Source organism: Brienomyrus brachyistius, chromosome 7, assembly GCF_023856365.1.
Source record: "Brienomyrus brachyistius isolate T26 chromosome 7, BBRACH_0.4, whole genome shotgun sequence".
Classification (NCBI taxonomy): domain Eukaryota; kingdom Metazoa; phylum Chordata; class Actinopteri; order Osteoglossiformes; family Mormyridae; genus Brienomyrus; species Brienomyrus brachyistius.
Genome location: NC_064539.1, coordinates 11,191,456 through 11,216,424, shown reverse-complemented (window position 1 = coordinate 11,216,424; position 24,969 = coordinate 11,191,456). Strand labels below are relative to the sequence as shown.

The 24,969-nt window shown below is 42.8% G+C and overlaps 2 protein-coding genes across 5 annotated transcripts; one reads left to right on the top strand and one right to left on the bottom strand.

Annotated features, from left to right (window-relative positions):
* Positions 1-4: 4 nt before the first annotated feature.
* gfm2 (GTP dependent ribosome recycling factor mitochondrial 2) lies at positions 5-10,318 on the top strand. Of its 3 annotated transcripts, none has more exons than XM_049019064.1 (21): positions 5-31; positions 449-521; positions 625-706; positions 841-886; positions 1,314-1,411; positions 1,895-2,020; positions 2,348-2,436; positions 2,801-2,889; positions 3,157-3,217; positions 3,415-3,594; positions 3,856-3,936; positions 4,203-4,351; positions 4,452-4,592; positions 4,951-5,050; positions 5,139-5,328; positions 5,712-5,788; positions 6,865-7,003; positions 7,087-7,260; positions 7,398-7,513; positions 8,954-9,136; positions 9,273-10,318. In XM_049019064.1, exons 2-21 carry the CDS (start codon positions 462-464, stop codon positions 9,399-9,401), a joined length of 2,310 nt encoding a protein of 769 aa, XP_048875021.1. In that variant the 5' UTR covers positions 5-31; positions 449-461; the 3' UTR covers positions 9,402-10,318. The 3 variants fall into 3 exon arrangements, with proteins under 3 accessions (XP_048875021.1, XP_048875020.1, XP_048875022.1); XM_049019063.1 differs by lacking the exon at positions 5-31 and adding an exon at positions 142-250; XM_049019065.1 differs by lacking the exon at positions 5-31 and adding an exon at positions 234-255.
* On the bottom strand, positions 9,686-24,177 carry hexb (hexosaminidase B (beta polypeptide)). 2 transcript variants are annotated; one of them, XM_049019080.1, is made up of 14 exons: positions 23,821-24,177; positions 23,495-23,640; positions 23,287-23,352; positions 22,394-22,440; positions 22,134-22,244; positions 17,520-17,621; positions 16,843-16,975; positions 16,447-16,627; positions 15,950-16,036; positions 15,679-15,751; positions 13,040-13,220; positions 11,946-12,036; positions 11,058-11,162; positions 9,686-9,917 (listed from the first exon to the last, which is right to left on the bottom strand). In XM_049019080.1, exons 1-14 carry the CDS (start codon positions 24,063-24,065, stop codon positions 9,854-9,856), a joined length of 1,632 nt encoding a protein of 543 aa, XP_048875037.1. In that variant the 5' UTR covers positions 24,066-24,177; the 3' UTR covers positions 9,686-9,853. The 2 variants fall into 2 exon arrangements, with proteins under 2 accessions (XP_048875037.1, XP_048875038.1); XM_049019081.1 differs by lacking the exon at positions 13,040-13,220 and adding an exon at positions 14,038-14,212 and having other exon boundaries at positions 23,821-24,171.
* Positions 24,178-24,969: the final 792 nt, after the last annotated feature.

The window sequence follows — 24,969 nt, the reverse complement described above, 5'->3', positions numbered from 1 at the left end:
TTGCCCAATAATACCGGAAGTATGGACTATGGTAAAAAACGCAACTTACTAGCCTTCTTTTTTAAGCACTTAATGCATGATAATAACTAATAACTGTCACATAGTTTATACTTATACATGCAAAATATTTTAATGATATATAATTCATTTCTTCATTACGGTTTTAAAATATCTAAGGCCAAAGCTCCGGAACCAAAAGAGCAGTGTGTAGAGAAATTATTCCGAGAGTGCACCGCTTCACATGAGTGAGGTCAGGTGAATTGCATTGGCAGCTTACAGATTCTTCATTTAACTGTTTAGAAGTATCCACAACCTTAAATTATTACACCAGACAGTTTGTCGACAGATTGGTGCTGTTGCGTAAATGTTATAAAACCGGCCCGTGAAGTAAAAACGTACCATTTTTTCGTTGCCCGTGTCAATTTCTGATATATATTTTCTTTTTAAGTGACCTGTGACTGATGATGTCTCTTACAACAGCGGTGGCAAAGACCCTAAACTCTGCCGCTATACTTGATGTGGTAAGGAAGACCATAGACTTTACCATGGTAACCATGAGTAGACTTTTGAGGTGTCATATTACTGATTTCTCTCTCCTATTGTGTATTATTATTTTTATTATAGTGTTCTCAGTGTTGGAAGTTTAGAGCTTATACATGGTGTAGGTGGAGGTTACAAGGAAAAAGAAATTACAGTTTTCTACCAGGTATGTATGAATGTTGTCCTTATATGATATGCATGTCAATATGAACTATCAGGTATTATATCTAATCCTATCAACATTATTATATAGCTGGGCATATGGATAGTATTTTTGATGTTTGTTACTATGATTCACAGATGATGTTAAGTCAGTGCGATCAGTGGTCAATCCAGATATATCAAAGTAAGTTGCTGTAATATTTCTTAAATGGCTAATCTTTGCGTTGAATTTGTAAAGTAGGTGCGATAACACCAGAATTCTTTTTCCATTTTTTCGTTGATGAAGTGCATTATTTGTGAACAACAATCCAATCATGAAAGTTATATTGCAATTCTGATATCAAACTTATATGAATGGCTAGTGATATATGACGTATTATGTGTTCTCCCGCTTTGATGAATCGATAAGTTCCTGTGCTCAGGGATCACACACAGTGTACACCATTATTTTCATTGTGATAACGCTCTTCCTATCTATTACTATGATCAGATTGGTTACTTTAGTGATTCATGAAACCTGTGATCTGTTTGATAAGCCTGGTACTTGTCTTCACTAAACTGTGTTTCAAAATTTTGAAACAGAGTGGTTGTTGCTCTTGCTTGTGTTGTAGAATCCGCAATATTGGTATCATGGCTCACATTGATGCAGGGAAGACCACCACCACAGAGAGAATGCTGTATTACTCAGGATATACCCGGTCATTGGGAGGTGCGGACACCATTCACAACCAAGTTATACAGCAAACAACATACTCAGACTGCCTATATTCAGTCCCCAAAATTCGGAATCATCATTTGAGTTTATTTTATGTTTAATAGTTTAACTTTCATCCAAAAGCTTTCATCCAAAGCTGGGTGAATCCTTATACATTTTATAAATGGGTGTTGGAGCTATACAGTATTTTGCTTAAGAATTCAGTAAGAATTTTTTTTTTTTACTTAAAGTTCTTAACCACAGTAATGTGTTACCATTTTGTTTAATTTGATCTGAAATATGGAAATAAGCTGATGGCGTTTATAATACAGAATCGTAAACTTGAATTGGACTTGAAAATAGGTGGGTAGATAAATGGGGAAATTTACTTTAAAAATGAATGCGAAGAAGTATTAACATATAGATGTATAGCTCCATTAATTGCAGTTGTTTTGTGTTTTTGACAATGAAATAATAGCATGTTTATTTTTACTTCAGATGTTGATGATGGAGACACTGTAACAGATTTTATGGTTCAAGAAAGGGAGAGGGGGATTACAATACAGTCTGCTGCAGTCACCTTCGATTGGAAAGACCACAGGATCAATCTCATAGACACCCCTGGTATGAACTCTTTGTGCCTGGGAGGACAGGTAGCAGTGAGGAAACAACCTGCAAGAAGGGAAAAGTTCGAGTGTACAACTGTTCACTGTCTTATAAGCTAACTGTTTTAGCCCCAGGCAGACTGTAATTGCACTTTCAGTTTAGCGGCAGCTGCAGCTTTAACTCTTGCATAATTAACTGCATCTGGGGCCAAGTAGTAAAATTTGCCCCCTGGTGGACATTCAGGTAACTGCGACTTGGGCCAGCCATGGAACTTCGTGTTGTGATAATCACGTGCCATACTGCGATTTTTTATTTATTTTTTTTATTTTTTTTTTTTTTCCTCAGGGCACGTGGATTTCACGCTGGAAGTGGAGAGAGCTCTGCGGGTCTTGGATGGGGCCGTGGCTGTGTTTGATGCTTCAGCCGGAGTAGAGGTGGGTGAAGCCAGTATGGTCAGGCTCAACATCATCTACGTGTTTGTTGGCGTTACTGTGGATATGCAGTAGATCCGAGACAGTGTTACACTGCCACTCACCTCCACTTATGGTAGATCTTTTGGGTAATCACTGAATGAAGGCAACAAAGGTAGTTTTAGTTAGTTGATCAGATAGTTTATGCTTTTGCGCCTTTGATTTTTTTCCCCATTGATGCAGTTTTGTAGTGTCCTGGGTAATTCAGATTAAGTGGATTATATCTGGGCCAAATCTGGGAGTTTTCTTCCCTTGTGTGTAACCTCTAAGCTGCTGACTGCCCATTGAAATGTGACATTTCAATGCCTGTGTTGTGGGGTGACAACAGGCCCAGACCCTAACAGTGTGGCGGCAGGCTGACAAGCACCATGTGCCACGAATCTGTTTCCTGAACAAGATGGACAAACCGGGAGCCAGGTCTGACCCCTAACCCCTGACATTTGACCTTTCATTTCATCGCATTCACATTTCAGTCATTTATTCCAGTTACCATGATGTTTTATTATTTCACAGCTATAAATGCGTATGCAGTATCAATCATCTTGTACTGCTGATAACTTTTAAAATGAAGTATGATTTTAATCACAATTTATTACATGTGAAAATTGACAGACCATTGAAATAATATTTTAGAAAAAGAATTCTAAATATATGTATGTTTTAAGTCAGGATTCTTTTTTTTAGCTTAACAGATTCGGTTGAGAGCATAAAGAAGAAACTTAAAGTCAATCCAGTTATTGTTCAGGTAACTATTTTTAGAATTCCAAAGAAACTAAATTAATTCTTATGTCTTGAACTGTTTCTGAATGTTTACAATGTGAATGAAAAACAGATGCAGAAGATATTCTGATTTCACGTGAGCGAGAAGTTTTACTGATTTTAATATGTTGCTGCCCTTGTTTTACTGAAATAACCTGGAAATTAGTAACACTGGTCCTGCAGATGCCCATTGGCAGAGGTAAAGGCTTCACCGGATTGGTCGATTTAATCACCAGTCAGCGAATGACATGGCATCAGTCTGACAGTGACGGTCGAGTATTTGAGACAAAACCCTTGGACTCATCAGACGACCCAGAATTCTTGAGGAATGTCAGGGATGCCAGGAGTAATCTCATTGAACAGGTTAGCAAAATGGGAATAATAATTCTGCTGGGAATTTCCTGCCATTCTGACTGGGATACCAGCCAGCTGTAATATCGTATATCCTGTTGGGAGACAGACTGGTCTCATTTTTTAAGTAACTGCTTTGCCCCCCTTTGCTACTTGATCCATCTTCACAAGGATTTGTATTAAAGGAGGTTTTGTGTCACTCTGATTCCCTCTGTTAATGGTGTAATGTAAAGAATATGTTGAAAAGAAATTCACGTTCAGTGACTTCTTCAGGTTGCAGACCTGGACGATGAGTTTGCCGAGCTGTTGCTGGGGGAGTTCGCTGACAACTTTGACGCTGTTCCACCTGGAAAAGTAAGCAGTGATATGACACTGAGACGTCCCCAAGTCATGTGACAGGACTGTTTATAAGCATGAGGATGTCCCAGGGCCCATGCTGACCTTTGTTCCTTATGTCTGTGGGTCATACGTACTGTAACAGCAGCAACCCGAGTATCATCACTCTTGTGTTGTTAATCCCCTTGAGTATTGGGACTAATCCATAACATATCATAAGTTGGTAAAGGCACGTAAATTACACTGCAGTAAGCGTACAGCCATGGCGGTGTGTCTGTGCCAAGCTGCGGCAGGCGATCCGGCGGGTGACCCTGTCACGGAAGGGCGTCCCCGTGCTCTGTGGAAGTGCCCTGAGAAACAAGGGGGTGCAGCCGCTGCTGGACGCCGTCGCCGCCTACCTCCCGGCACCCAGCGAGCGCCACCACGACATGCTGTGAGTCTGCGCTCGCTCTCGCCGCGGGGGCCCCGGCTCTGCGCAGATTCCCCCCTCCCCATCAAAGCCTCTGCTCTGTTCTTTCTCTCTCATCCTGTAGGCAGTGGTACAATGAAGACCTTTGTGCCCTGGCGTTCAAGGTGGTGCATGATAAACAGCGGGGGCCCCTAGTGTTTGTCCGCATATACTCGGGCACTATGAAAACCCAGTCTGCCGTGTACAACATCAACAGGAACAACACGTAGGACACATTTCCCTGCAATATATGAAGCTAATATCTCATTGACGTACTGAAGCTGAATATTCATTGTAAAATCACTTTACAATTGGCCGTTTGGTTGTTCTGTTTAAATGACTGAAAAACTTGAAACAACTTCTGTTGACATGGACTGGTTTGCTGTATGGGAATGAATCTCATTACATATCCTTGTATTTTTGTGAAGAAATGAATTAGCAAGTCAGTCAAGGTTAAAAAGGTATCTGATGCTTAATCTGCTGATATAGTCACATGTCAATATTCCAGTGCATGTAAATGAACTGGAGGTGTGTGGCGGTCTTGCAGATGCTAGGGGCCTCTTTGTGCTTTCGCACGTCTCCAGGGAGCGGATGAGTCGCCTGTTGGTGCCGTTTGCAGACCAGCACGTGGAGATCCCCTCCCTCATGGCTGGAAACATCGCCCTGACGGTCGGCCTTAAGCAGGTCAGCCCCCTTGGCTCGCCCCCCTGCCATCGTTAGCTCAAAGGTATCCGCAAATAGATGCCGTATTTGTCACACCCCACCACCCTAGACTGTCACAGGGGACACTATCGTGGCCTCCAAAGCATCGGCATCTGCAGCAGCCCGTCAGGCGCTAGGCGATGAGAAGCGGCCTGCAGGCTCAGATGAGAAGCCCAGAAACCTGATCCTGGCTGGCGTGGAGGTTCCAGACCCAGTGTTCTTCTGCACCATTGAACCCCCAACTATGTCCAAGCAAACAGGTAGGCACCTGACCGCAGAGAACCACTGCTTTGACCAGTGTTTCCCAACCCAGACCCTCGGGGAACCCCGGACAGTACACGTTTTTCCAACAATGACTGTTTTTATGAGCGCTATATAAATAAAATTGAATTGAATGAAATTGAATTCCTCTCAGCTCCCAGTGCACTTGTACCAGGTATTCAGCGTTCCTGATTGACTGGGAGCTGGGAGGGAGTTCTTCCCCGAACTTTGCGTTGGGAAACACTGGATTAGACATTGCCTTTTTTTTTTTTTTTTTTACAAAATCCAAGTTCTCTTCATGCAGTTGGAACTAGATTTCTGCTTCTTTCTGTGCATATGAGTTCTTTAAATGTAACAAAATCTTTTCTTTTTTTTTTTAAAGACCTTGAACATGCTTTGACCTGTCTTCAGAGGGAAGACCCAAGTCTCAAGGTTAAAACAGACCCAGACTCTGGACAGGTGGGTATATGTGCTTCAGCATCAGAATACAGTTTCAGATAAACAGCACTCAAACGACCATAAAATTCAGAGCACCAGCAATGTTTGGAATTTACGTTTCAGCCCTAAACTCCCTTCAGAAAGCAGTTTGTTTTATGGTTTATTCCATGATCAGCCACTAGAGGGGACCCATAGCATTGCAATTCTTCAGTACCATATCTAAACGTGTAAATCTACAAAATATCTTAATGTCTCAAATAATTGTGTTTTTTTTCTAAACTGGCTCGTAATAGTATTAGTTGGCAAAATTGCTTTTCCTGTGCCAGTTTGGTCCCAGTGTTACTAGATAAGAGGCGCAACTGCGTTTGCGTATGCGTTGCCAGTGTATAAGTGATGAGATGTTATTTCACCATGATATAAAACGAAAAGGTAAAGAGGATTAGATTTTTGCATTTAGTGTCTAAAAAATTTCTAGCAGAATACTTGTTTAGCATAATTTAATGCATAGCGGTGTTCTGTGTTAGTTCAGCATGTTATGTACTGGTTTTTTCATAGAATAATAAAACTTTATCATTTTATATATTTGCTTAGTGTATTAGTAGAGTTATAGTGGATATCAATTTACATATTGAAACATTTATATTTGTCTGGCTTGCCACCTGTCACAATTCTGGCCACAATAACAAAAATGTTATTTTTGTTAAAAAATTAACCTAATTGTCCATGATAAAACACACACAGATAAGTTTGTTTTGGAAACGCAATAAAAAACCCAACCTTGGGATCCTATAAAGTTTGTGTTATTGTATGTTATGACATGGCTTGAACTCACCACTGACAAGTCCGACTCAATAGACAAACACCATACACATACAAATCAGACACCAGAGAATACATAAAGTGTCAGATTCACACCATTTAACGCATAATTATTGTATGAGCAGCCAACTTGCCTCTGGGACAAAACTGTCCCAGAATCCTCTGGTCTGAGTGATGGTCGATCTTATGCTCTCTGCCAAAAGGGAGGGGAGTGGAGAAAGTGGCTGGTATCCTAAACGGTGCTCTCTGCCTTTCTGCATACACCATCTCCCCCCCAGACGATCCTCTGTGGCATGGGCGAGCTTCACATCGAGATCATCCACGACCGAATCAGGAGGGAGTATGGCATCAACACCTACCTGGGCCCCCTGCAGGTCGCCTACAGGGAGACCATTCTCCAGCCAGCATCAAGCACAGGTAGGCCTCATGCTAGTACCTGCCTTTCCACATCTATCTGCCATGCTGGTTCCCGAAACCACACACCCTGCAACACCTTACAGACACCCTAGACCGAATCCTAGGAGACAGGCGACATGTGGTGACAGTGAGCCTGGAAGTCAGTCCCCAGGAGGACGTGGCCAGCGATGTGGCCTTTGAGGGGGGTGTGGGGGACCAGCTGGCGACTGAAATCAAGGATGCTGTGCAGAATGGAATACGCAGCGCTTACCTCCAAGGTAACAGAATCCGCCGTCTCCATGGCTACATGACATTAATACTCACTGTTGCCCCATGTCCATTTGCAAACTGCAATGATGAATTATTGATTACTTTTGGTATTGAAGCAGTTGTCATGAGACCCTGTCACACCCAGGTCCAGTGCTGGGATTCCCCGTGCAGGGCGTTTCCACAGCAGTGCAGGCCGTCAGCGTGCAGCCTGGCACCTCTATGGCCATGGTGTCGGCGTGCGTGTCCCGCTGCATGCTGAAGGTAGGGGCTGCATGCTCAATGCTAAATGTTACGAAGGTTAACAGGCTCTTGTCGCATTGTGTTACTTTGCAGAGACAGACTGCCATCTGGTGTGCACATCTTGTAACCTCACTGCATTTATAGTAGCATGATCCCATCCTATATAGCCCTCATGCTAACAATGGGCAGCTAAGTGATGTTCAATACTACTTATGCTAGAACATATGGTGTATATATATATATATATATATATGTATGCTGTATATATGTATACTGCATATACACTGGCCGACCAAAAAAAAACATCTCCATTTGAATTTATATCAGCAAATACTTAAGAGCCAATGACTGGATCATTATTACAGCTCAGTAATGTTATGCAGCGATAAAGTGAAGTCAGCTGAGTACCTGAATCTACTGGCCAGGTTCCGCCTTCATCCATCATAAATGGATTTTTTCTTCCCTGCTGGTATGGACATATTCCAGGACAAGAATGTAAGATTCAATGGGTTCGGATTGTCAATGAGTGGTTCAGGGAGCACGAGGAATCTCACTTATGACTTGGTCACTACAGAATTGTGACCTTAACCTCATTGAAGGTCTTTGGGACGTGATAAAGGAGGCTTCATGGAGGTTCAACTCACTTGTCAATACAGGATCTCGGAGAGAAATGAAGGCAAATCGGGATGAAAATAAAGGGCGAGATGTTGCATAAGCCTGTGGAAACAATGGCATGACAAATGTGCACCATAATCAAAGCTAAATGTGGTCCAACGAAAAATTCAAATGCCGACTTTTTTTTTGGCTGGTCTGTGTGTTATCGCTGTCCAATGAAAATTAGACTTCTCCAAAAATCCATCATTTCAGGAGCATAAAAAATCATTGAGAAAGTATAAAATACCTAAAATAATGTATGGAGACCCTCAGCATCACAAACATCTTTCTACAGCCATCAGTGAACAGCTTTTCAACAGACTTGCGTCAGTTGTTGTCAGTGAGGCAAATATGTCAGCGTCAAGAAGATACAAACTAATCTCGATTTATGTACAATTATCAATTATGTGTTAGCTATCTAGCTGTGTGCTGATAAAAATTAGTAATATAAAGTAAACCATAAAGGATCACCATGAATACAAACATTATCTAGTACAATCATTAATACTAGTTAAATACTGACTTCCTAAAACACATTTTCATTGGTCTATTAGGTGTCAAATGCTATCAGTAGATAGAGAATGGGTGTGTTCCATCTACAGTAAGTCACCATTGTCGAAAAGTGAACATATGTGGTTTTCATCAGACAGTGATGATATATTATCCATCTTGAAAAGACTTTTTTTGTGTAGGTTGATGTACACTATAGCAGTTTTGGTGCTGAAAAGAGATGAACATTATAGTCCAAGGTGGACAGTACTAGGGTGTCAGCCTGAGGAGCCAAAGCCTTTATTCGTTGCCCCCCAGGCCATGAAGCAGGCAGGGGGGCAGGTGCTGGAGCCGCTGATGAGCCTGGAGATCGCAATGGTGGAGAGCCACCTGAGTGCCGTGCTGGGGGACCTGGCGCAGAGGCGCGGCAGTGTGCGGGACATCCAGAGCCGCCTGGACAGCAAGGTGGTCTTGGCCTTTGTGCCGCTGGCGGAGACCATGGTAGGTGGAGCACAGGTTCAGGGCGCGAGTAACGTCGGATGTCCAAGTGGATCGAGTGTAAAGTCATACATGCATTTATGTGAATGGTGGAATAGGCCCAACGCTGTTTGACTGAAATAAACCGTGCCGTCTACAGGGTTACTCGACCGTGCTGCGCACGCTGACGTCAGGCAGCGCCACCTTCTCCCTGCAGCTGGACAGCTATGCGGCCATGAGCGCGGAGCAGCAGCGCACCCTCTTCAACAAGATGGCAGGCCTGCTGTGAGAGCAGCGAAGCGGAGCCCTGCCAGGACCAGTGTGCTCTCACCCTGCAGAAAGACCCTGTCTTCCGTGTAAAATCCTGTGCAACTGGCCTGGAGCCTGCTAACGCACTGCCAGGGCACCTGATGCGTGTGTCATAATGAATGCTGGACAAAGAGTACCAAGCATATTTACGCAGATCATCCAAAACCTCAGTATTCAAATTTACCGCATACAATAAAATATTTGAAGGGTCTTTAACCAATAACCCAGTTTCAGTGATTTCACGTTTCATTCCATTTCCAACACTTGTCTATAATTTTCTTTTATTTCCAATTATTTGAGACAGTTGAATGATTACAGTACAAGTAATGTACAATTGACTTTCATAGAATTTGAAAAATGTCACATTAAAAACTGCACAAGCAGAACATTGATTTGATCATATTGAATACTGATTGTTGTAATCTGTACAACCTACAAGCCTCTGTACTCATTTTTGCAGTATCCGATAAACAAGGGTTCAGCTGGGATCCCACGTCTTGCAAAGAGAAAAAGAGAAATGGAAGTTAGATTACAAAATTTCCAGTTGAAACGCTACACTTTTACCCTCTACCAGCCTGCAGAGTCTGCTACTGTATGAATTCTCAAACAGACATGCTTATCAATATGCTGCAATTGGTAGAATCAATAGAATTAAGGGTATATATAAGAGGATCTCAAAGCCTGGATCTGGATGCGGACCAAACCGCAGGGTATTCTGGACCCAGGTGGTAAGCATATTGCTTCATGAGATGCATAACTCATAATGATCTCCCCCATGACAGAGAATCAAAGCGGTGAGTGTTACCAAGTTCCCGTTTTTTGTTACATATTGAAGTGTATATTGGTGGCTATTGTTAATTTATTAAAGTTCATGAAATGCTGTTTTGTTACTGAAAATTGGTCTGGATCTCTGACTGATGGGGACCTTCGACCAAAAAGTTTGAGAATCCCTGGTATGTAGCATCTATTCCTCTTATACAGTACAGAATGACAATGAGCCAGGAGGGATAGACCATGGATGGGATGGCGTGGTGATCTGGGGGTGGGCAACCAAGCAGGAGACACCCTGAATCAAATCCACACTCAAATAGTGCATTTTAGTTGCCTGTACTATTTCACTACATATTTCGTCTCCACACACACGTTTGTAATTATGTATTTGTGGGGACTCTCCATTCATTTCTATTGGCACAACCTTAATCACAACTATGACAACCTTAACCCCTACACACCCTAACCTTAACCACAAGTAACAAAACAAAATGCAAGACTTTTTTAGTTTTTTGATTACTTTCACAGATTTTTATAAAATTGAGGTTATGCTTGTGGGGACCAAAAATGTCCCCAGAATGTAAAAAGTTACATGTTAATCTCATTTTTCGGGTATTCTTATTCTGGTCCAACCAATGTAATAATTACACACACACACACACACACACACACACACACACACACACACACACACACTTGGGAGTAAGAATCAAACCTACAGCACTGGAGGCAGAGACCACAGCACCACCTAGTGGGCCAACAAGTCAGACCAGCATAGAGCAAGCTAATAAAAATGAAGCCCATTACAAAGAGCAGGTCAGCCTAAAGGCACCTTTCCTACAGGCTGACAGAGCTGCACACTTACTGCACCATGCGGCAGCGATGCTCCGTCAGCCGGCTGTAGGCGTCTTTGATGTCCTTCACATCCATGCTGCTCCACAGTCGCTCGGCAACAGCACTGGCACGAGGCCTGGGGGGGGGGAGATGGACAGCAGCTCAGGTGGGCAGATTCATGGTCAACACAAACATGTGGCATTTACACAAGAGAAAAAACTAACTACACACCAGGCCTACAAGCACCCCTGATACCTGCCAACACCCTATACTGCACTCTGTCCATAGAATCCATGGACAGGACAAGTTTGTAAGTATGCACCATTTCTGTGGACTTTGACTGAGTTTAGTGAAATTTAATGAAAGTTCTTCACTGGATTACACGACTGAGTGAGTTCTGGTTCTCAGTACTGTAGCATGATGAGGAAGCCTGACTTTAGGTCATTGGCGGCCTCATCTCTAAAAAAAAACAAAAATTGAGCCGCTTGAGCTTTGGAAATTTGCTCAAGTCACATGTCAGAGTGCATTATAGACTGAATGGCACCTCGGGGAATTGAATCTGGGAACCCACAAACATTGCTTTGAGGTTCCAAACAGAGGTGGGTAATTCATGTCCTAAGAGTCAAAATCCAGACCAAGATTTAGCTTCAACCCACCAGTTGAGTATAAAGTCGGTCACAGAGTGGTCAGCTGGTTGGCTGGAACAAAATCTCGGTCTGGATTTTTAATTTCTGGACCTGAACTACCCATCTCTGGTCCTAAACGAGCTTAAATGTTAATATATGAATGTGCTTCTTGTAGAGCTGAACTGCCAGCTCGTGGAGTCAGAAGGCATGTGTTCACCCTGTTTAAGATGCGAGTCAGTTAACAAAAGCCATTTCAACCATTTAGATTAGCTGCCCAATCATGTAAGCATTACCAGAGCCGTGGCATGAGATTGGTCGCATCTACAAATTCTCCCCACATGCAAGCCTCTCCACCTACTACCAGCTTCTTCTGGGCATCGGTTCCTAGGAGTTAAAGAATAAACCATTTTAGAGGACTAACAGAAGCAATGATAAAAGGCTGCACATGCAAAGTGAATCTGGAACAAAGAAAACATATATTCTGCTACGGAAAGGTGAAAAATTAGAAGTCTTCATTATTTTAAGTCACTTAGTTTGATTCCATATAATGGCACTTACAAATCAACTGGAAGAATTTAATGTCACTAAAAGACTTGTATATGCTGTAGGTTTGGCTATTAACATGGGCACTTGTTAGGTACCACAAGGACAGAGAGACCTTGAGGGCAGAACAAAGAAGGAGGGCATCTGCTTCAGCTCTCCATACCCAGCATGGACCCAGAAAATCACGGGAGCCATCACTTATATTTTTCCACACTCCCCGGCGTTACCAATAGGTCACAAGAATCACCACTTTCCAGCAAAACTCATTACCATGAAGGATTTAATTCACATGGTGTGAAATGTTGGTTGGAAAATGCAATTTGTACGGTCTGTCTGTGTTTGCTGCAGGCAGAACGGTGGCCTGGATTTTGGCCTAAGAATATGGTGTCAGTCATCAATTATCAGCACACAGGGTCCCTTTTATATAAGCCTAAGCATAGTATGTATTTGACCTACTTACAACTGTTATATTGTCATTGAAATGTGACCTACATAGATTTGGGGATAGTTCTGTTGGGGATTTTACCTTTAGCAACAACAGAACTTCTGTACCAAACACTACTCTAGAATAACACACCAAGGTGTAAGTGTCATTATTTGGTGTCTGAGCCATGACTGGCCGACATGTCTCCATTCCCCACAACAACATTATTGTTGTTATTCTTGTTTAAAAAAAATAAATCAAAACCCAATGCTGGTGTCATGGGAAAAAAAAGACCCAAAACTGTAAAAACTGAAAAACAAAAAAAATGTTAGCATTTGTTAGCTTTTTCATTGGGAAAAAATGAAAGCTAGGTGTATGCTTTTTGACAGCTGTAGTAATATGCTTCCATGCGCAACACACCGTTGAAGTTGTAAGGGTCGGTCTTGTAAAACTGTTGCCAGTCCTGTCCATAGGAGATGCGGTTCAGATACCAGGGGCTGGAGAGCAAGGCACGGAAGCCTGCAGCTGTGACGGACGCCAGCTCACTCTGGTACTTCTGCTCATTGCCCTTCCACACCTGGATGACTGTGTCGGGTTTGAGCTACAAACACAGCGGACACAGCGCCTGATGACTTGTGTATACGCGGTCAGGGGAGGTATGTCAGATGATGTCACGGCATGAGGCACATGTAGCATGTTAGCTATTCAAAGGGAAGAACTTGGGTCTGCCAGATGGAACTGAATTATGGACAAAAGCCACTGGCCATTACACACACAGAAACTTTTATGACATCCCAACCTAAATCCATAAGCATCAATATGGAATTAGTTCCTCCTTTCCAGCTGTAACAACTGCCACTCTTCTGGGAAGGCTTTCCGCAGGATTTTGTAGAGTTCCTGGAGTTGGAAAAGTTCCTATAGGTGTAATGGCCAGGTGTCCCAATACTTTTGTCCATATACTGTATGTATGTAAGGCAATGGGCAATTATAAAGCATGTCATTCAACAAGTCAAATTCCTCCATATTGTCACTGTTTGTCTGTATGCGTAGGTGCTAATGGCGCTCTCTAAAGGTTTAAGTGGTAAACTTCATTAATTGGTATTGACTGGTATTATGAGACTCTGATCACTGGTTTATCCAACTTTCTCTCTGCTTATCTTAAGCAGCATTTGACAGCCGAGGGTAATTAAACCCACCACAGATTTCAAAGTTTCAAGTTTTAGATTTTTAGCAATCACTCAAGAAGAAAATAAAACCTGATCAGCTTGGTTTTTATATAAACCCAATTTTTAAATTCAATAACGGAAGAAAATACAGGTTAGGTTTGAGCAAGCAAAGAGGAACTGCAACATTTCACAGTATTACTAAGGAAGTTCAGATAAGATTGACAAGACAAGGGAACAAAGAGTTTAACCGACCCTTAAAGTCGAGTGGCTCGACCATGTAGTATTTCTGCCAGTCCTGGCCGTAGCTAATGTAATCTAGGTACCAGGGGGCAGACAGGATGGTAGTGTAGCCAGCGTTGGTTACGTTTTGGAGCTCCTGCTGATAGTTACTCCCTATCCACACCTCCACTACCGTATCAGGTTTCAGCTGCAGGAATCAAAACGAGAAACAGCTTTATCTGTGAATTTAAAGACGACTCTTCTAGCACTTTAAGGTTATTTCAGTTTCGGTTAACCCGAAATCGTGACGGCCATTAACCATGATACACCCCACTGCCCGCTTGTTTGTTCCAACATTCTGGACTTTTGTTTTCCCATCATCCCAGGAAAGCTTTAAAATGCACATGCCTTTCATACACACATGTACAGTCTTACTATTGGGACACCATGACATTTGGAAAAATGTAATACAATTCAAATGACAGCACCCCTATATCTTGGCCCATATGACAATTACAGTCTATTATTGGATACTTTCAAGTCCCCCCCCCCCCCATACATAATAAGAATTCTATCCATTCCTCCTTAGGGGCATTCAGCAGGTGGAGCAGCACATCATACTGACTGTGCCAGGAACCTACTGCTCCGCTTCATCCCAAAGACGTCTGTTGGGATTCAGGTCAGGTCTCGAAACAAGATTCTGACGTGCCTCAGTTTTTTGCGCTGAAGCACCGGCATCCCAGAGGACAGAGCCGAGATCCTGCACAGCTGCAGGGAGTCTTTCTCAAGATGCCGGGTGCGCTGAGCACCTGAGTAACGCAGCCAGCAGGAGGGGTCCCACGCTATGACACCCCTCCTCAAGCAAATTTGCTAAAATGCTGCAGTACACCAGACTGTGTGTGTCAGCACCATGCATAATAAATTATTATTAATAATTATTATGGGTATTGTTAATAATTATTATTTATTATTATTGTTATCACAAATTATATTACCACAAGAGTTAGAGTAACAGTATATTACACGTACTCTATGACTGTGACTATTTTTACTCAATTGCTTGGTTGAAATAAAATCTTGGTTGGGATTTGTATTTTCTGGACTTTCTGACCATCTACCTTTATTAGGGGCAGTTGCGACACTATAGCCACTATGGGGTGCAATTCCCTTATGGTGATCCAGCTCACAGAATCCCTATTGCTGAGTGGCTGAGTGGCTGGACCAGGTCAAGGGGAGGCACGTAACACCTGACTGCAGCAGAAAGATGGTCATTTCTGGATGGTGGAACTGCACCATGTGTCGGTGTGTGATGTGTGTGTGTGTGTGGGGGGGGGGGATCACCACACCGAACAGGATCCCAGGGTGTCTTGTCATGTGGTGGGCGTGGCAACACGCTGCACCATAGCATGCTCCCCAACCTGACCTGTCCTAACCTGAAGTAAACCATCCACCTGTGGAAGAACCCCAATCAGACATCTTTGGTACAAAACAGACCACAGCTGATGCCCAGAAGGAAGAGTGAATACAAACTCTTCCTCTCTGATAAAAGAAAGTGATCAACAGCACATCAGTGTTTGTTCGGGTCCAGAATATGGATAAAGATTAAGGTGCTAATCTGCTCTCCAGAAATGTCAATGGCGTTAGTAATGTTATGTGTTTAGTGTTTTTTTGTACCTTTACTCCATTGTCGAATACTTCCTGCCAAATCATATAGCCTTTGTTGGTGCTGCTGACTATATCCAAGATCCTGGATAGAGAAATAAGGGAAAAATGGTATTGGCACATTAGTTTGAATGCAGATGCAAAAATGAGACCCAACAGGCAATTGCAATCAGTCCAGAGTCTTTTTTCAGAAAGAAATATATCATAGATACTCTCAGTTGTCATAACTTTCCCTTTGTTATCATCATTATGCAACTGAACATAAAAACAGCAAGACTCTCACCTCTGGATATAGTAAGACTCGAGTTTTGTATAGTCCTCACCAAATCCTTGCTGTTGCATGAATTTCTGAATATCAGGGTTTGACTTCCTGTTATTCAAGCAGTAAGAGACAGAGCACCATCACCTACTTATTCAGCAGTTCCATTAAACCAGTTCACAGCATAACAGCACAAAAAGGATTAGCAAAGGACATAATCATTAGACAATGAAACTGCAGACATGGCACTTGTTGCCTATTAAGCAACAAATCACTAACAACAAAGCAAACAGGCAAATGTTTTACAATGGACTGACAAACACATTATCAGACTGTATCTAAAGGCATTTGTCTTTTCAATGGGGTCTGCATGAACATAGCGTGAAAACGGCTTTTTAGTGGCAGGTGTTCAGCTTAGTTTTTTATGACCCACAATGCCACTTCTGAATTTACAGGGACCTGTTTTATTAGCTGCATTACTGCTATACCGCATCACCACCCTATCTGGAAGGTATTCTCACCAGCAGGTGAAGTCCACCTCGTCTCCACCCAAGTGAATATAAGCGTCAGGGAACACCTGGCCCACTTCCTTGAAGAGCTGGGCCATGAACTCGTATGTGGAGTTGAGGATGGGGTTGACAGGCCCAAAGGTGCCGGACGGAACGCTTCCAGAGTAGCAGGGAGTCAGGAGTCCTGGCTGACCTGTGTTGGAAGTAGACAAAGTTTGCACCTTTTTCCTGAGAGCATAAAATTCACTACAGTACCACTCGTGCACAAAAAAATGTAATGCTGCTTGTAATTTAAACCCATTTTATTAACTATTTAAGGCCACTCTAATATTCATGATTTTCCTTCCTGGTCATGAAAAAACACATCATAGAGCAAGAAGAGAGAGATTAAGAAATTGCAAGCTGCACCTTTTCCCCACGATTGAGTGTGTCCTGGACTGTCAAACTCTGATACCACACGGATCCCCCTCATCCGTGCAAACTCAATGACTATCTTCACGTCCGTAGGAGTGTACACATGTGTGTATTGCTGATAGGAGCCCTGTAATAACAATGAGGGGAGATGCCACCTCTGTCCATCGGTTATCTTATCGACAATTTATCTTATATGGAAGATACTTTACGTGGGATCAGGTTACGTAATAATGCAAGATTTCTTCCAGGTTGTCTGAATGTCACATGGTGAATGAGCACTGCATGCTTTATTGGCAGGGATTGACATAACTGGTACGCAAGTAGGCATTCAGCTTTAAAAGCGATACGTGCGGCAATCGATTGTTGCGACACCATGAATGCGTACGTGTTTTATGTGCCGATGAGACAAGAAATTGTCGTGCATTTTAACCTTTACATGGTAATTCGTACTTAAACTTACGGCAAAGAGGTTAAAATGCACGATTATGACAAGAAATTAATAAATGCACATACAATACGTATGCATTCATGGTGTCACAACAATCAATTCGCTTTTAAAGGCGAATATGTACTTGCGTACCAGTTATGTCAATCCCCGTTTATTGTCCTAGAAGTACATCCTGCAAGTACACATGTATTCAATAATGTGTCCCTGATGGAGCCACACTGACCTTATTGCTGAGCTCTGGAAAGGCGGAACTCTCATAGGGGAAGGAGGAGTCATCCACAATGTGCCAGTGAAGAACGTTGAATTTATTAATGGCCATGGCTTCCTGCAAAGACACAATATGTGGTTTTTCATCAAGACACCAGACACTCATATACCATATGATTATAATGGAAGTGCTTTCATTCATATATTTATGTATTTTTCATTTAATTTATTTATGTATGTATACACACACACAGTGAGTGTGCCCTGCGATGGGCTGGCCCCCCATCCTGGGTTGTTACCTGCCTCGTGCCCATTGCTTCCGGGATAGGTTCCGGACCCCCCGCGACCCAGTAGGATAAGCGGTTTGGAAAATGGATGGATGGATACATACACACACACACACACACTATATGTAACCATCCAGAGACTATGGGCACAAGGCAGGGAAGCTGAACAAAGAGTTACAGCAGAGAGAAATATTTTCCCCTCTTGCAGCTCATATTCAGTTAGACGCCAAAGCGTCACATAACTCAGAACTGATACTACCTTGGCATCTTCCCCATAATAAAACTCTGTGGGCAAGGGGACAAATCTATATGTCAGCAGAAGAAGAATATCACAGAAGAACTTTCAAATATGACAGACAGAAAAGCAAACCTGCCAAGGACTAAAGAGCAAACTGTCTAGGATCACTGTTGACCACCTACGTGTCCCTTTCACTAAGACAGAGTTCATACACTTATCAATTAACAAATTTCCATGACTTTTTCCATGACTTCAAGCTAAATTTCCAGGAATCGATTGAAAGAAAGATTTTTTTGTTCAGCCGTTTCAGGAAAGTGTCCTAAGTTATGTGATCATCATCATATGACACCATTAAACATGCACCTTGTGCAGAGGAAGCAGCTGCTATGATCTTGCTTTCATCCTCTGGATATGGATGTACCTTCCATTGCGTAACATTTTACAGGACATGCATGTTGCTTTTCTCTCTAGTTCATACACAGACTATCAAAAAAGGGTCATTTCCATCTAGTCTAATAATGGTGTGCTGAACAATTATTAACCACACATAACCATCTTTTATACTGTAGCTATCACCAGACAGAAAGTTGAAGAATTATTGAAAATATAAGGAATAAATTAAGAAACAATAATTAATGAGTTGTAAAAGTTATTTGCATGTGCTCTTATAATTACCCTAAAGTGTGGTATACGTGTCACAAAATAACGAAATAATTTTAACTTCAAGTACACCGAACATGTTACAAAATTTGCAAAGGTGCAACTAAACATTATAATAATTATAATGTCATAAACAAATAATGATACTGGGGACTTTGCATGTAAATGTTACTTCCACTAACCACTTGAATGACACCAACTCTCTCTCTCTCTCTCTCTCACACGTCTTTATTTTCACAGTTTCATACTCGAAGTTGAACTTCACACAATCTGTATCTAAATTTCTCTGCTAGCTTGTACCCATAGCAGAGTAATGTTTTTCACAGGTAGTACAGTAACTGTTTATATGGCGTCTCAAAACACCACAGACAATCGCGCACACATGAACCCATCTTTCTTTTGTACAGTCCGATATTTGGACTGCATATGGTCTTTACACATTCGACTCTACAAGTTAACAATATTTATTATACATAAAGATATTTCTTTTAGCATTTTCCACAATACCACACCATATGTATGACATTGTCAACACACACGTACACGTACACGTACACACACACACACACACACACACACACACACACACATCATTCAAAGCACTCCCATGAAGAAAAATAAAACAATGGACAATGTTACTCCGCCCGGATTGGGGAGACCAGGGCCTCGGCCTGGAACCAGGTCTGGGGTGGGGGCTTGAGGGTGAGGGATGGCTGGGTCTTCACACATGGGGCCTAGCTGGGCTTAACCTGAAAAAATAACATGGGTCCACCCTCCTGTGGGTCCACCACCTGCAGGGGGAGCCATGGGGGTCGGGTGCAATGTAGATCAGGTGGTAGATGAAGGCAGGGGTCTCGGCAGACCAACTGCCAGATACCAAAATTGGCTCTAGGTATAAGGAACATAACCTTTCTGTTAGGAAAGGAGCCCGAGCTGGTGCGGGAGGTACCGAGATACCAACTACATCTAGTTGGGCTCACCTCAACACACGACTCGGACACTGGAACAAAACTCCTGGAGAGGGGCATGGACTGCACCCTGTCTAGGGACTCCATTATATTGCTGTGGGACTTTAACGCTCACGTGGGTAATGACAGTGAAACCTCGAATGGCATCATTGTGAGGAACGGTCTGCCTGATCGTATCCCGAGTGGTGATCTGTTATTGTACTTCTGTGCTAATCACACCTTGTCCATAACAAACACCATTTTCGAACATAAGGGTGTTCATAAGTACACTTGGCACCAGAGCACCCGAGGACGCAGTTTGATGATTTTGTAATCGTATCGTCGGATCTCTGTCCATATGTTTTGGACACTCGAGTGAAGAGAGGAGCTGAGCTGTCAACTGATCACCACGTGGTGATGAGTTGGATCTGATGGCGGGGGAAGACGCCAGATAGACCCAAATGCATAGTGAGGGTGTGCGGGGAGTGTCTGGCAGAGGCCCCTGTCCAGAAGCTTTTCAACTCGCACTTCTCTTCTGTCGTGAAGGAGTCAGAGGAGATGGATTCTGAATGGGCTGGGACTCCATTGGTGAGGTGGCATTGCGGAACTGTGGCCATAAGGTGGTTGGTCCCAGTCATGGCAGCAATCCTCAAACCTGCTGTAAAGGAAGCTGTCAGGCTGAAGAAGGGGGCCATCCAAGCTTAGCTGGCTTGTGGGACACGTGAAGCAACTGGCAGTTACCAGCAGGCCAAGAGGGAAGTAGGTCTGGCACTTGCTGAAGCAAAAACTCGAGTGTGGGAGGAGTTTGGTGAGGCTATGGAGAAGGACTTTTGGCCAGTCTCAAAAAGGTTCTACCAAACTGTCAGGTGACTCAGAATGGGGAAGCAGGGTTTCACCAATGCTATTTACAGCAGGAATGGAGAACTGTTGACCTCGACTGAGGATATATTGTCCGGCGGTGGAAGGAATATTTCGAGGATCTCCTAAATCCAACTGATGCACCTTCCTCGGAGGAAGTAGAGCTCGAAGACTTGGGGGGTGGGGAGGACACTTGCTCATCTCTGAAGCTGAGGTCACTGAAGTAGTCAAACAACTACTTGGTGCTAGGGCTCCGGGGATGGATAAAATCCACCCTGAGTTCTTGAAAGCTCTTGATGTTCTGGAGCTGTCTTGGCTGACATGCCTCTTCAACATTGCATGGACATCAGAAACTCTGCCTTTGGATTGGCAGACTGGGGAGGTGATCTTTAAGAAAGTGGACAGGAGCATGTGTTCCAACTTTTGGGGAATCACATTCCTCAGCCTCCCTGAGAAGGTCTATGCCAGGGTACCTGAGAGCAGGATCGACCTGTTGGTCAAACCTCGGATCCAGGAGGAACAATGTAGACGTCTTCACCCTCACAAGAATACTGAGGGTTCATGGGAGCTTGTCCAACCAGTCTACCTATGTTTTGTTGACTTGGAAAAGGCATGATCATGTCCCTTAGGGGGTCCTAGGGGAGGTGCTCCAGGAGTATAGAGTGCAGGGTCTGTTGTTGCGGGCCATCAGATCCCTGTACAAACGGAGTGAGAGTTTGGTTCGCATTGCCAGCAGTAAATCAGATTCGAGCCGGGTGGGTGTCAGACTAAGCCAGAGCTTATATAGCAGAGTTTATATAGACAGAATTTCTAGGTGTAGTCAAGGGGCAAAGGGGTCCAGTTTAGGAGCCTCAGGATTGTGTTGCTTTTCCCCCCCATACGTGTTCCTGTTGGCTTTGTTGGATTGTGAGCTGCAGCATGCACTGGGGTGGTTTGTAGCTGGGTGTGAGACGGCCGGGATGAGGATCAGCACCTCCAAGGCTATGGTTCTTGACCAGAAAAGGGTGGATTGTCCTCTCCTGGTGGGGGATGAGTTGCTGCCTCAAGAGAGGAGTTTAAGTCCAATTAGCCTCAGCATGTTTTTGGACTGTGGGGGGAAACCGGAGTACCCAGAGGAAACCCCACGACAGCATGAGGAGAACATGCAAACTCCACACACATGTGACCCAGGCGGAGACTCGATCCCAGGTGCCAGAGATGTGAGGCAACAGTGCTAACCACTGCACCACCATGCCGCCCCTCACCAAAACTTTGTAATAAATATTTTTTTTTACTTTCCATACCTTTTCCAGGTCTGGAAAATATGATTTCTTAATTACATGATTTTTCCAGGATTTTCATGGCCGTACAAGCCTTGCTAAGAAAATGTTCAAAATGTCAAACCAGGCTATATATTTTGCAATTTGAAACTTGATGGGATAATTGTGCACCTGAGGATTATACTTCTGAAAACAGCGTATGTCTGGTTAAAGACCAGAGACAGTACAACGTTGGCAAAAACAAAAAAAAAAAAAAGAAATGGTACTTCAAAGAGGAAGCCCAGGCGAACACCGTGAGAAAGCGAGATCAAGCGGCTCCTGTACTGATGAAGCATCTCTATCACCCATTTAATGCTGCATCCTTAAAGTCGACCATCTCACCAGATTCTCCAGAATGACTCTGAGGGGCAGAAAGTGGCGGGCGGTGTCCAGCAAGATGCCGCGGTGGGCAAACCGGGGAATGTCCTGAATTTCCGTCTTGTTGATGGTCTTCTGTTATCAGAGAAAAGAACGGATTCAGTAAAAGGATTAACAAGAAAAGGAAACATGGAAAATATTTCACTCAGTTTAATAATATGGTTTTAAAAATTCATAAAGTGCACATTTCTAAAAAAGATTACTAGTGAGGATTATATACTTACTGCTCCATATTCATCATCATACACCAGCTGGCTGAACGTCTCCAGTCCTTCCAGTAAAACAAATACCAAATATTATTCTAAACATTAAATCTAATGTAAAAATAGGGTCATTCTGGCTCAACTCAACAAATGGCCCACGCTCAACCACCTCAGAACTGAACCAGTCTGTTGCATTTTGTCTGCCCCTGGGTCAATATGGAAAACCCAAAATTTCTCTGGCTTAGCTCATATAGGTTTAGGAGTTACACTAGCTTTAAATTCAATGGGATTTTTCCATCATTTGCAAAAAAATGCTTGGATGGCCATTTTCAGATGCCTAGATCATTTGCAATGGCAACACCTAGACACCTGAAAACAATGTGAACATACAAGTCTAATTCCAGATATGTGTTTATTTAGCTTGTAGCAGGCACCCAACTTAGAAATCTTTCTCTACTCTGTCAAGAGGCCCAGAATCTCAAGAGGTAGTAAAATATTGTCACTTCTAAGGTTCCCTTTACAACATATAAAAAAAAACTGAATGGCGTTTTCTGTTTTAAGGGTTTATTGAGCTTAAAATCAATAAAACTCAATCAGTCAATAAAACTGCTACAACAAAAATAAAACCTTTAAACTTACTGCAGTTGTTCAACAGAGGAAGTACTTACGTATTTTTTAGACTTGATCAAATCATTTTTATGTCTGGATATGCAAAGAATTTACCTTAGAATTGACTGAACTGACTTAGAATTGATTGTAATCATTGTACTCTCTTTTTCACATGACAGTACATACCATGGACCAGAGATAAAGAGATTACAAAAAACTTTACCAGTGTTTGTTTTGGCCTTGACATTCGTCAGCACATTTCGGACAGTAAAAATGTCTTTATTGCTCAGGAAATTATTCCATACCTCTCAGGGCACCCCACACCTTCGCTGCTGTCAATACTGCGGTGTTTTCACCAACACTGAGCTGATCTGTGAAACAGACATGACAGAAAAGTCATTCTTAACCTGCCTGAATAACAGAGATGTAACAAAAGTCATGCATTAATCATTTTTTGGGATGTCAATTTATTACTGTAATTTAAACAGGAAAGGGAGCCCTAAGGACACCTACAGGACTCGTCAGATGTCACGCTGGGGTACTCCTCACACTCCGGATCACTGGAGGTGATCCACACTTGTAGCTCGGACACTTCTGGGGTGTTCTCTACCTTGCCCTTCCATTGCTTCTTCGAGTAGCCAAATGTGTAGTCGAAATACCTATGAAACATAGCAAATAAATATTCACATCACGTCCTAAAAAAGGCACAAATCTGTAATATAAATCTGATGCAGTTATGGTTTCACATTATCAGAGAGATAATCGATTCAATAATAAAAATCAGCCACCGCATTAAACATTACTGTCACATTTACTTACAATAGCAGCGTTGCACTAACCTGCGGAAGGCATTCTGCAGCAGGAAGCAGCCCGGACCGGCTGATGACTTCGCAGAATGGACTATCTGGAAAGTTGAACTGCTGAGGCTGAAAGTAACCGGGGAGATCTTCACCTGCTGCGGCAGCGGCCAAAGAGAGCCGTACTGCGAGTCTGTAAGCTCGGGCACGTCGACTCGTCGATCCGGTCTCGCTTGACAAGCGAATGCCGCGATCATGAGCATCCCGAATCTCAGCAGCACACCCATGTTTCTTTCTAACAAGTCATATGACTGATCACAACAACCCGCTATACTCGCCTTTTAAATAGAGGAAACTGCCGGCCGCCGCTTTCTTTTTATCGCGAGAGTTGCGAGCACCCGACAGTTGCGCAACGTGACTATGACGTCTTCTAGTTATATTTATGGACTTTCCAGGCGTCTAGCTTGTGGTATCACCTGTTTCTCACGCTGCAGTCTAATGCAAAATGTGCAAAGTTCATATTCACTTTGTTCTTAGTTATGACACTAAATTTCCAGTAAAACTGGTCTTTCAGGAAGGCAGACACCGCAATAGTCGAATGCAGGAAGCCGTAATTCCTTTAACCAGTGTCATATATTGTCAGTGACGTTATATTGTTTCGTATGGTAGGGAGATAGTCTTCTGGCTAGCAGTTTATACCTCAAAATATAATAATTAAAATATAACAACAAGAACGGCCATGCGTTGTTTTAGCTGTTTTTGGTATGTTGTCATACGTTCATTAAATGTGCATACTGTAAATCATTCCTGAAGAAGAAAAGTATTCCGTTCGTAAAAGCTCCATAAAAAATTCAGCTGATTAGATAAGTTGACTGGAGAGCTATCAGAAATTCTTCGACTACATCCGGGTGTTCATGAAACCGCTTTGTTTTGGAGTATGTATCGTGCATTATTATTTTGATTTGTGTTTGTGTAAGTACCTTACAGTAATGTGACATCCTGTCCAGCATGCATCTCTGCCTTGTGCCCTGTGCTGCTTGGGAAATGATCCAACTTGCTTCCTGCACTAGTTTGTGTCTTTTGACATCGGCCTTGGGTTCAAGTGGATTTCTGAATGGCAGGACTGTCATTTGTAGGTTTAGACTGGTTGCAGAGACACTGATTCACTTCATGATGTTTCACTTCATGCAA